At 41.1% G+C, this 13,343-nt stretch overlaps 2 protein-coding genes across 2 annotated transcripts in view; both read left to right on the top strand.

The window, feature by feature from the left end:
• The window catches only part of Pfas (phosphoribosylformylglycinamidine synthase), a 124,628-nt gene that overhangs the window by 67,579 nt on the left and 43,706 nt on the right, over positions 1 to 13,343 (top strand). The window lies entirely within an intron of this gene.
• LOC139765574 (uncharacterized) lies at positions 3,135 to 11,881 on the top strand. Its single transcript, XM_071693153.1, has 6 exons — positions 3,135 to 3,297; positions 4,119 to 4,386; positions 5,688 to 6,973; positions 8,299 to 8,460; positions 9,050 to 9,140; positions 9,871 to 11,881. The coding sequence occupies exons 2-6, from the start codon at positions 4,119 to 4,121 to the stop codon at positions 10,533 to 10,535; spliced, it is 2,472 nt and encodes an 823-aa protein (XP_071549254.1). The 5' UTR covers positions 3,135 to 3,297; the 3' UTR covers positions 10,536 to 11,881.

Genomic DNA, 13,343 nt, shown 5'->3' with positions numbered 1-13,343 from the left:
TATATATATATATATATATATTTTCTTTTTTCTTTCAAACTATTCGCCATTTCCCGCGTTAGCAAGGTAGCGTTAAGAACAGAGGACTGGGGCTCTGAGGGAATATCCTCACCTGACCCCCTTCTCTGTTCCTTCTTTTGGAAAAATGAAAAAAAAAAAAAAAAGGGAGGATTTCCAGCTCCCCGCTCCCTCCCCTTTTAGTCGCCTTCTACGACACGCAGGGAATACGTGGGAAGTATTCTTTCTCCCCTATCCCCAGGGATGATATATATATATATATATATATATATATATATATATATATATATATATATATATATATATATCCCTGGGGATAGGGGAGAAAGAATACTTCCCACGTATTCCCTGCGTGTCGTAGAAGGCGACTAAAAGGGGAGGGAGCGGGAGGCTGGAAATCCTCCCCTCTCGTTTTTTTTTTTTTTTTTTTTTGATTTTCCAAAAGAAGGAACAGAGAACGAGGCCAGGTGAGGATATTCCCTCAGAGGCCCAGTCCTCTGTTCTTAACGCTACCTTGCTAACGCGGGAAATGGCGAATAGTATGAAAGAAAGATATACATATATATATATATATATATATATATATATATATATATATATATATATATATATATATATATATATATATATATCGTAGAAGGCGACTAAAAGGGAAGGGAGAGGGGGCCTGGAAATCCTCCCCTCTCGTTTTTTTTTTTTTTTTTTCAAAAGAAGGGACAGAGAAGGGGGCCAGGAGAGGATATTCCCTCAAAGGTCCAGTCTTCTGTTCTTAACGCAACCTCGCTAATGCGGGAGATGGCGAATAGTGTGAAATATATATATATATATATATATATATATATATATATATATATATATATATATATATATTATATTATATTTATTAATTATACTTTGTCGCTGTCTCCCGCGTTTGCGAGGTAGCGCAAGGAAACAGACGAAAGATATGGCCCAACCCACCCCCATACACATGTATATACATACGTCCACACACGCAAATATACATACCTACACAGCTTTCCATGGTTTACCCCAGACGCTTCACATGCTCTGATTCAATCCACTGACAGCACGTCAACCCCGGTATACCACATCGCTCCAATTCACTCTATTCCTTGCCCTCCTTTCACCCTCCTGCATGTTCAGGCCCCGATCACACAAAATCTTTTTCACTCCATCTTTCCACCTCCAATTTGGTCTCCCTCTTCTCCTTGTTCCCTCCACCTCCGACACATATATCCTCTTGGTCAATCTTTCCTTACTCATTCTCTCCATGTGCCCAAACCATTTCAAAACACCCTCTTCTGCTCTCTCAACCACGCTCTTTTTATTTCCACACATCTCTCTTACCCTTACGTTACTTACTCGGTCAAACCACCTCACACCACACATTGTCCTCAAACATCTCTTTTCCAGCACATCCATCCTCCTGCGCACCACTCTATCCATAGCCCACGCTTCGCAACCATACAACATTGTTGGAACCACTATTCCTTCAAACATACTCATTTTTGCTTTCCGCGATAATGTTCTCGACTTCCACACATTCTTCAAGGCTCCCAGAATTTTCGCCCCCTCCCCCATCCTATGATCCACTTCCGCTTCCATGGTTCCATCCGCTGCCAGATCCACTCCCAGATATCTAAAACACTTTACTTCCTCCAGTTTTTCTCCATTCAAACTCACCTCCCAATTGACTTGACCCTCAACCCTACTGTACCTAATAACCTTGCTCTTATTCACATTTACTCTTAACTTTCTTCTTTCACACACTTTACCAAACTCAGTCACCAGCTTCTGCAGTTTCTCACATGAATCAGCCACCAGTGCTGTATCATCAGCGAACAACAACTGACTCACTTCCCAAGCTCTCTCATCCCCAACAGACTTCATACTTGCCCCTCTTTCCAAAACTCTTGCATTCACCTCCCTAACAACCCCATCCATAAACAAATTAAACAACCATGGAGACATCACACACCCCTGCCGCAAACCTACATTCACTGAGAACCAATCACTTTCCTCTCTTCCTACACGTACACATGCCTTACATCCTCGATAAAAACTTTTCACTGCTTCTAACAACTTGCCTCCCACACCATATATTCTTAATACCTTCCACAGAGCATCTCTATCAACTCTATCATATATATATATATATATATATATATATATATATATATATATATATATATATATATATATATATATATATCATCCTACAATAACGAAGTTCGAAGTACACAGGACCAACCTTAAACCTCTTTCCAGAATCTTTACGTTTGGTTGCTTTGAATGTCGTGCATATCCCTGATAATTGTGGAAACGTAAGTTTTGGTATGTTGTCACGAGCCACAGTCCTTTTTCTATTTTAATTCATTTTTTTTCAAACATTCCGCTACTGTTTGAGGGTTTCTAGCAAATCATTTACATATATCTGAAAAAAGTAATGCCTGAGCCAAGTAGAACCCTAACGCTGACATTTAGCTATTTGGGAAGGCAATGCCATGCTCTTTGCCCATCCAGTTATGTATCATCATCTTTACTATCCTGTCTGGACAAAGTGTGGACTGCTGACTATTACTGTACTCCAGCACATACCGTAGATATGAACCATCAGGTCTCCTTTTATCTCCATGTACCAGTTTATCTTTTTCATTCAATTATATACAAGTCTTCTCTATGGAAGTATCAAACTTTTTGGTGCATGACGGCAAAAGGTGGTGTGGGACAGAAAAACGTCTAACAGGACTGGAAAGGTGTCTAAGTGGAAAGGCCACTTAACGATGTTTAACGCGGTAAGTGCAGCGTTTGATGATGTGGATGGGGACGGCTTCTGTCACCCTGGGGAAATGAAAGCTTTTGAACTTAGATTATTTTCTGAGTAGAACAGGGTGTGAGGAACACTGGTTGCGTAACGAGACGACGTCTGATAGAATGGGGCGAGATGACGCATTATTCCGAGAACCGAAACCAACCACCACTGATAGCAGGTGTTGGATGGCAATAGACAGGTATGTGGAGTAAGCTGGAGGTCTGGCAGCGCGGGGCGTACAGGAATTTGTTTAAGGCGGGAAGACGTATGGCAGCGTGAGGCGGGGCCGGGTATGATGGGAACATCTGCGTAACGTCAATCGGCAGCTGACAGTCAAGTTACCAGAGTCGTTATGGTTAGCTACACTGTCCCCACGGGTCTCGTGTTCCACCTGCCACCAGGGAGTAACACCACTGTTTGTGGTTAAAGTTAGTCTTGTTCACGGAAACTTGCATATTATAAAGGTAAATTTTCGTGATTGTACAGTCAAGGTATCACAGGTAAACCCTCCATCATAGCACACGTTGGCCTACATAATGCTAACACAGTATCACGGAGCAAGTCTAAAACAACTGGTACAGTAAAGCCATCGTTATCATAGAGTTAAACGAACATTATCACAAAGGATAGCCAATATACCCATTCTCATAAAGGATAGCCAATATACCCACAAAAGTAAGCCATCAAACGGGTAAGGCAGCTTTATCTTAAGAATAAGTGAGTCAGACATAAAATCATACTGGTATGTCAGCGTTGTTATACAGGTTAAGCCAATGTTGTGGTATAATGTAAAACCTATTCTACTGTACGGTATGATGCAGACACAAGTTATCATTGAGAAATACCTTGCTTTGGGCACACAAGTTCTTGTTAGAGTAACTGAACCTTACCCATTTAATCCATTAATTAATGAGTGAATTATCATTTCTTGCTCTGAGATTTTTAGGACAGTTTCCTAGGTAAAGGTTTTCTTATAAATGATATACACATAAATATATAATCTATTTCATTTAGTGATGTATTTGAGATGTCTTGAGTACTCAATATTCACCTTAGTCTGAAATGAACAATAGCGTAACTGCAGTTTCCGTTATTCTATTTCATGTTGTCTATTGGTGCCAAATTCATTTATAAGCTGTGGCTTCGCGGTGTGTTCCCTGTTTTGAAAAAGTGATGATCCTGGCCTTCAGTCAACCTTCTCCAAACATTTTTAGATTTAGTGAATTTTCTGTGGTTGCACTTGGCGAAGGCATGGGAAGGCTGTTTTACCGGTTCGATTTTTCAGATGAAGGTGTACAGTTTGTCGGAAGACGGTGTGCCGGATAAGCTCACACGTATCGGCCTTTTGCGCCTTGCTGACTTTATCGATCCACGTGAAGTGAATACCAGTGACTTCACCGTCCTCGAGGGAGATGGCTGCAGTGACGCTGCACCCTGCCTCGCCTTGACCTCCTTCACTGTATGTTTTTGGGTTAATTTACTCCTGCAGATGCCATCGACAGCGATCCTGAGTTATTTCGTCAGCCCCCTTTACGAAAACGCTCTCCTCATCAGTAAGTGGCCAGTTTCTTGAACGGGGTGGTACTTCTGGTCCTTGAACACACCAGTACGATCCTTGGCTTTTGACCAGATCTGTCAGGATCAGGCTGGATCATCATATCCAAGGGTCGTACCGGCGTGTTCACGGGTCGTGTTCCCAATAAGTAGATTGTAGTCAGATATGAATATAAGAAAGTGTACATAACGTACAATGGACTCTTGAATTCTTTGAAGTATTTTAGTCTCAGATTTGCCTTGTATATCTGAAGGTGACTCAATAAGACAAATTATTAACTTAGTGAAGTGAGTTAGACTTTAAATGCATTCAGCTTAGAGAATTCTGTCATATTGAAGACGCTAAAAAGCTTACACTAGTATTTCAATACACTTGTAAGCTTAGAAAAGTCCACCAAAGCCTTGACTAATACTCACAAGCTTGGACTATCATTAAGGACATTCCAGAGTTAACAGAAATGCAGTTTTAGGATTCATTATGATTAAGTTTAAAAAGTTTAAAGAATCTTAGGACCTAAAGTGGCTGTGTAAATGAAGTACTATATCTTTACTATTTTGGAGTGTACATTATACATGACATGTAGAGAGTGGATGAGTGCCATTGTTCGTTTGCTCTTGATGCTTTCTCGCTAAAGCGAAAAAAAAAGTTAACTATATAGACGAAAATTGAAGAATATAGACAAGCGGTAACCCTGTGAATTAAACTAATATTTTTTTTCTAAGTTTTTAAACCTAGTTTTCCTTACAAACTAAATTTTCAGGACCACGGGGAGAGGACCTGTGATAACTACATTGAACACTGCTATTTTTGAAGAGGTTAAGGGATCTATCTGGACTGAATTAATAATCACAAAATATAAGAAGTCGCAGCACCTATTATGACTGTCACGATTGGAAATTGTCTTACAATTTTTTTTTTTTAAATTTATAAGTTTAAGCATTATCATTTAAAAGATATTGCAAGATATATTGTATTTTTGTTGTTTTCCCGTGTGTGGTTGTACCAGAACGTCTTATGAATTCAAGTTGGCAAATATTCTAGTATGTTTAATGTTTTAGTCCTCAGTGGAGTTTTGGAAATTAGCCTGTTTTCTAATTGGAATGAATTTTAGCATTTAGGGAAAATTTGGAGGTCATCCATTGCGTGAACCTGTTTTACTCCTTAAAGTGATTGTGTAAATTTACCTGTTACCTTCTCATCTGTTGATCTTTTTTAGCCCACAACATAACAGTAAATCTATCCAACATTTTCCCCCATCTGTGTAGACGTTTTGGTTGGTTTTCTAACCTGTTGTTGCAGGGTTGAAAGAGGGGCAGGTGCAGCTAAGCTACATGATGAAAGGGTCCGATGGTCCAGGTCTGGTGCCGCCCCGTGCCTGGCATCACCTCTGCGTCCTCCGTCAGCACATCTCACACACCGTAACCCTGACTGTTGATGGCCGAGACCTGGTGAACATCACATCGTCCCTTCCTCTCCCCCTGAATGGTAGTCTGATGCTGGGCAAAGACCAGGATATGTATGATGGCGGCTACACGATAAGGGAGGCTTATCTTGGAGAGGTAGCAGACTTGGGTGTGTGGGCTGGGGCCCTGAGCTACGCAGATATCCAAGTTCTGCTGACCTGTGCAGAGCCAGGCAGTCATCCTCGTCTGACTCCAGTCTCGCTGCCATGGCAGACTCATGGCAAGGTCACTTCGCGAGACGGAGATCCTTGTGTTGAGCGGGATGCATTTGTCTCTCTCTTGATCCCCAATAAAGTGACCTACAGAGATGCTAAGGAAGTATGTGGTCAGCTGGGGATGTCACTGCCAACTCCAACATCCGACATCGATTCCCAGCGGCTGGCTGGTCTCCTGAAAGGGCCACATGTACAGTATTGCACGCTCAAGTTCTCCCCCAGCAAGTGCCTGTGGCTTGGGGTAGAGTACAACGAGACCTTGAGAGGATGGGTACACGGTGTGACACGGGAGCCTCTGCAGTATATCCCCCAGGGTTCTCTCAGCCCCAGTGGGGACTACTCCAATGCTCTCCTCTTTGAAAATGGTGACTGGGAAGATGCTTCTCCAGATGATAAGCTCTGCCTGATGTGCGAGGGGATTATGTCAACTAACTTGTACTTCCTGCGCGGTCTGTGCGTGGAGCACCTGCCCTTGTTTGCCCGGCGGGATTCCAGCGGTGTCCTCTACTGGCATGGAAACGTAGGTCTAACCCTGAGACTCGGCCGCTACTGGTACCTCAGGTCCTGGCGTGACAACCAGACTCTGGCACAGTTCCCCAGGAAAGAACTACCACTTGGTCGTAAGGAGTGGAGGATCAGAAACGCCAGCTTTTGCGAAGCTGTGGCAGGGGAGGACAGCAACAAGGTCGTGAAGCATATTTCCCTTAGCGTATGCCGCGTGGGCTACTTCACCTGCTGGTCGGGTCAGTGTGTGGATATGAAGTTTCGTTGTTCGCTGACGAGGGAGTGTGAGGATGGAAGCGATGAGCGTGGTTGCCAGCTGGCCCACCCGCCACCAGCCTACCAGAGCCAGCTCCCGCCCCCTTCACGCAACTTTAAGCTCACCCTCCGCCTCATGCTCAGGAAGGTATGTTGCTGGTACTTGTAGAAAAATCAAGTGATAGATAAACCATATATATATATATATATATATATATATATATATATATATATATATATATATATATATATATATATATATATATATATATATATATATTCCTTTCCTTTCCTTCATACTATCCGCCATTTCCCGCGACAGCGAGGTAGCGTTAAGAACAGAGGACTGGGCCTTTGAGGAAATATCCTCACCTGGCCCTCTTCTCTGTTCCTTCTTTTGGAGAAAAAAAAAAAAAAACGAGAGGGGAGGATTTCCAGCCCCCCGCTCCCTTCCCTTTTAGTCGCCTTCTACGACACGCAGGGAATACGTGGGAAGTATTCTTTCTCCCCTATCCCCAGGGATAATATACATATATATATATATATATATATATATATATATATATATATATATATATATATATATAGTCATACTGCAAGTTCCAAACCCATTCCTGTGCTCTCTCTCTCTCTCTCTCTCTCTCTCTCTCTCTCTCTCTCTCTCTCTCTCTCTCTCTCTCTCATAACAAACGTGCCATCTAATCATAATATTTCACCTCAGAATATATGACTTGCCTGAGGACGGTGCTGTTTTACACTTTTATAATTTGTTTGCCATCATTGTACAGTTTCCCATCTCCATACCGTCTTTCAGTTTTACGATATACATGAACGTGTTCCGCCCCTTTCAACCAAAATCTACATATATTCTTGTTGAACACTGAAATATGCTTTTAATCCAGTAAATTGTTGGGAATCAATAGCATGTTGCTCTGTTGACTGTCTGGTGTTGACCTAAGCAGTTCGGTGCGCTCCTCAGAGTGGTCGCCTTGTTTGGCCTCGTCCAACCTCACCAATTATTAACGTGATCAATATAACAATTTGCCATGCCTGGAGCTGAATCCCTTCTGTCGTTGTTTGGACGAGGCCAAACCTCTAGGTACGTATGGGCTTACGAGAGAAGCTTCTTAAAGTTGACTGGACGGCATCACAGGTATCTGATGCTGATTGCTTGAGAACACAAACATATTAAGACGTTATCAAAACGACGACGTTAATTGCTCGACGACATAAGCCCCTCCTTGCTGACTGAAGCACAACACAATCCCCTCCCTGCTGACTGGAGCACAACACAAACCACTTCCTGCTAACTGAAGGAAATTTCTGACTAGAGGACAGTTACCTCCTTCTCCCCTGATGGAGGACGACACACACATCCTACTGCATGAAGGACGACACAAGCCCCTCCCTGCTGCCTAGAGGACGACAGTTTCTCACTCACAATGTCGGGTAAAACAGAGGTTACTGCATCAGGTGTCAGCAGTAAACTTGGAGAAGGAGGTGGTACGGGTGGTGTTCTTGGTGTGGCTCAGATGGCGGGATGCGCGCCTCACCTTCAAGAACCTTCGCCAGCACATGAAGTTAAACATCATCCCGCCGCCGCTGGACGAACGCATTTGGCTTCCAAACGTCAAGGTTGGTGTCCACCGGTCCGGCAACGTAACCTGTTTATATAGTCCCATGAGTAAGGCTATTATTAACCCCATTTGTACGATAAGTGCCACATGTACGGTACCACTGCCCTTTGTGTACGAATCTCCATAACTTTAAAAACTGAATCCGCTAGTCACGAAGCTGTTTAGAATAATTTTTTTTCATATTTATTCATGGTGAACATGTCGGGTTTTAATTTCAGTGTAGTAGAGATAAGGGTGTATTAAAGAAGGCCTGTGACTTGAATTGAAAACTTCAAGGAAATGCTTAGGGTGTAGGGATAATGGCCTTTAACCTTGAACTACAAGGTTCAGGCGAAAATAAACCGACCGCAGGGGAAGCCAGAAAAATTAATAGGTTGAGAAAAGATGATCTAAAAACAAGAAGCTTGGAGTTTAGATCCCAATGCTAGACCTCCATGATTCACATCTTACTTATGTACCTTTTGATTCTTTTTGATTAATGATTTCATAATTTTACTTTTTTACCAGCCAATTCTTGGCTCTTTTTTTAATGTTTTACTTCAGATTTAGGATTAAATTTTCCTGAGTGAAGAACTACTTTCCGTCAGGTGTTGGACGAAGCGCGACAGGCTGGCTCTGTGACCCCACTGACACAGCTGCTTGTGTCCAGAGACGTGGATGGTGATGATGACGGCTTTGGTGAGTACTGACCCACTTGTATACAGACTCCTAGTGAGTACTGACCCACATGTAGACGGACACTCCCAGTGAGTATGACCCACCTGTACACAAGCACCTGGTGAGAACTGACCCCGCTGTATATGTGCACCTGTTGAGTATTGACCCACCTGTTCACGTGCACCTGGTGAGTATTGACCCACCTGTTCACGTGCACCATGTGAGTAATGACCATTACACTATTAGCTATAACGTTTGTTAACCTTATCATTATTAGATATTTGTTAACCGCAACACTATTAGATATGACATTTGTTAATCTTGAAATTATTAGATGTAACATATGTTAACATAAGAAATAATATAACCTTTGTTAACCTGATCACTGATGAATGCTAATGTTGATAGTTACCGTTAATGAATGTACATAAAGGATCAACACAATCTTCACAACTGAATGAAAGGTGTTTTAGAACATTCATTAAATTCGCTATTCAATATAGTTTTGGACTTTAGATTTCATCTTCAGTAGTAAGGAAATGTGGATCACGCATTTAATTACTCTTGAACTGTTTTCTCATCCTTATTGTCGTAATCATATATGGTGAAGAAAGTATTGAAGATCCTTTCATTACGTTCTGATCATTCCTTCAGAGTGAAGTACAGTATAAACGGGTATTATATATATATATATATATATATATATATATATATATATGTGATAATAGTCCTATAAATCTCTGACCCTCAGACATGGTCTACAGGGGAGAAGACAATGACATCCAACTGAAGCTAGAGGAAGCAGTCCATGTTCATTGTTCTTTCTACCTGTGGCGATACCCATTTGATGAACACCCGTGTAACATCTCCTTGATGTTGGACAACCTGCCCGGTCACCTGTCCATCTACCATCCTCCAAGATTCCAGAATCACAAGCCCCTCTGTCGTAACCAGACTATGATGGAGTTCACGGTGAGCCAGTGCGTCCTCCATATCCACAACAAGTCAAATGTGGTGCGGCTTAGTATGACTCTAAGGCGCCAATGGACTTACCACCTCTGGGCCACTTATTTCCCTACAACTTTACTGCACGTTATAGGCTACGGAACGCTGACCATCGCCCCAGGCGACTTCCAAAGCCGCGGTGCCATGAGCCTCACCACTTTACTGATGCTGATTGCCCTCTACTCTGACACACTAGCGGCCCTACCCACTTGTTCCTACCTTCGGGTGATGGATGGCTGGCTCCTCTTCAGTGTTGGCTTCTTGTCCACCGTCATCGCCATACACATGGCAACGAATGACCCCAGGAAGGATTTCTCCTCCATAATGCTACGATGGGCCAGACTTATCCTGGCCCTGGTATACTGTATCTTCATGATTGCCTACTGGGTCACTCTGGCAGTTCTTCAGTAACTTTATGACTTTACAAAACTACTCTCTACTTTCTATACAACACCGTTGGATTCCACAACTCTGCTTTATGGACTTGACGTCCTTTGCGTACTAGGCTTTGAGAAATTTCACAGTTCGTATTACGCTCTGCTGGCTTAATCTACTAATTCTATGAATAATTTCATACCACCCACTACCACTTTATATACCGTGTTCAGCAGTCCCCTTCACTGTGCCATATGCTCGAGCTACTATGGCAGCCATTCACTAAAAGCAGATGAATGCTTTACACCTTTCTGCTTTTAAGTGCTCCTACTCTAGAAATATCCCGTTAGCACAACATCCGTACATCGCTGACGTCACCTGTATAGCAAAAGAAAAATACACATCAAGGTATGAGGGGCAATAATATATATATATATATATATATATATATATATATATATATATATATTCCTATGAGTCCACGGGGAAAATGAAACACAATAGGTTCCCAAGTGCACTTTCGTGTAATAATCACATCATCAGGGGAGAAAGAGAGAAATGTTAGTCGATATACATCGGAGACGAAACTAGGACGTCACACTTCATATGCTATATATATATATATATATATATATATATATATATATATATATATATATATATATATATATGATATATGGAAAAATAAAATAAAGTAGCATATAGTGTTCTGAATAAATGAGACTATTCTTGCATACAGTAAAGAAACGGTATGAAAATAAGTAAATGTATAATAGTATCTGAGAATGAAGTCAGGATATTTTCAAAGGTCACTTTGTGACAGAATGCAGATCAGAAATTTAGGATACTGCTTGTGTTTTAAGGAATATCAGAAAAGTAGAAATTACATGAAAGGACCGTGAAACACAGTAGAAAGCTGTAACTCTAAAAATGTACGCTGTTAATTTTCTTGAGTTATATAGGTGTTACGCTGTAATAGTTTTAATAGCAGTATGAGAAATGTTTATATGTTATCATGAAATATAGTTGTATGTATTACGTACACCACCTTAATATGAAGTGTGACTGTTTCTCACTTCCACTAATCAATATCTTTAGTATGTATGTTGTGTAGATCAAAGACTATGTGTGTTGATAAGTGAATTTAGAACTGTCAAGAATTGTTTGAATGTTTTTAAAACGCAAAAATTTTATATGTTTTATTTCTACTTGTCTTTGGCAGCTTATGTTACTTACAAATACTGTATGAATATAAAGTAAGAACTTAGGGATATAGTGGGTAGATTATCTCTCTATGATCATATTTAGTTTATTAATATCCATTGACTTACTATAATCTCTTTAGATGATTGTGTCCATTCTAATATATATATATATATATATATATATATATATATATTTATTTTTATATTTATTATACTTTGTCGCTGTCTCCCGCGTTTGCGAGGTAGCGCAAGGAAACAGACGAAAGATATGGCCCAACCCACCCCCATACACATGTATATACATACGTCCACACACGCAAATATACATACCTACACAGCTTTCCATGGTTTACCCCAGACGCTTCACATGCCTTGATTCAATCCACTGACAGCACGTCAACCCCGGTATACCACATCGCTCCAATTCACTCTATTCCTTGCCCTCCTTTCACCCTCCTGCACGTTCAGTCCCCGATCACACAAAATCTTTTTCACTCCATCTTTCCACCTCCAATTTGGTCTCCCTCTTCTCCTTGTTCCCTCCACCTCCGACACATATATTCTCTTGGTCAATCTTTCCTCACTCATCCTCTCCATGTGCCCAAACCACTTCAAAACACCCTCTTCTGCTCTCTCAACCACGCTCTTTTTATTTCCACACATCTCTCTTACCCTTACGTTACTCACTCGATCAAACCACCTCACACCACACATTGTCCTCAAACATCTCATTTCCAGCACATCCATCCTCCTGCGCACAACTCTATCCATAGCCCACGCCTCGCAACCATACAACATTGTTGGAACCACTATTCCTTCATACATACCCATATATATATATATATATATATATATATATATATATATATATATATATATATATATATATATATATATCCCTGGGGGTAGGGGAAAAAGAATACTTCCCACGTATTCCCTGCGTGTCGTAGCAGGCAACTAAAAGGGGAGGGAGCGGGAGGCTGGAAATCCTCCCTCTCTCTTTTTGATTTTCCAAAAAAACAGAGAAGGGGGCCAAGTGAGGATATTCCCTCAAATGCTCAGTCCTGTGTTAACGCTACCTCGCTAATGCGGGAAATGGCGAATAGTATGAAATATATATATATATATATATATATATATATATATATATATATATATATATATATTTTTTTTTTTTTTTTTTTTTTTTTCATACTATTCGCCATTTCCCGCATTAGCGAGGTAGCGTTAAGAACAGAGGACTGGGCCTTTGAGGGAATATCCTCATATAGGCCCCCTTCTCTGTTCCTTCTTTTGGAAAATTTAAAAAAAAAATGAGAGGGGAGGATTTCCAGCCCCCCGCTCCCTTCCCTTTTAGTCGCCTTCTACGACATGCAGGGAATACGTGGGAAGTATTCTTTCTCCCCTATATATATTTATCTATTTATTCACTTTGCCCCGTCGCCGTCCCCCGCACCAGCGAGGCATTAACGAGGTAGCGTAAGTATACCAAGAGTACCGCAGTAAAGGTAGCTACTATACATCCATTGACAAGAGACAAGAATGCGAAACAATAAATTCCATTTATTATACCTTTCAAAAAAATCTTAGATTTCTGGTTGATAGAGAGAAGGGATTGGAATATATTGTTTAAACGATA

This window comes from Panulirus ornatus, chromosome 55 (genome assembly GCF_036320965.1).
Source record: "Panulirus ornatus isolate Po-2019 chromosome 55, ASM3632096v1, whole genome shotgun sequence".
Lineage (NCBI taxonomy): Eukaryota > Metazoa > Arthropoda > Malacostraca > Decapoda > Palinuridae > Panulirus > Panulirus ornatus.
Note: the sequence above shows the minus strand (reverse complement) of the source record. Positions and strands in the feature narration are given on the sequence as shown.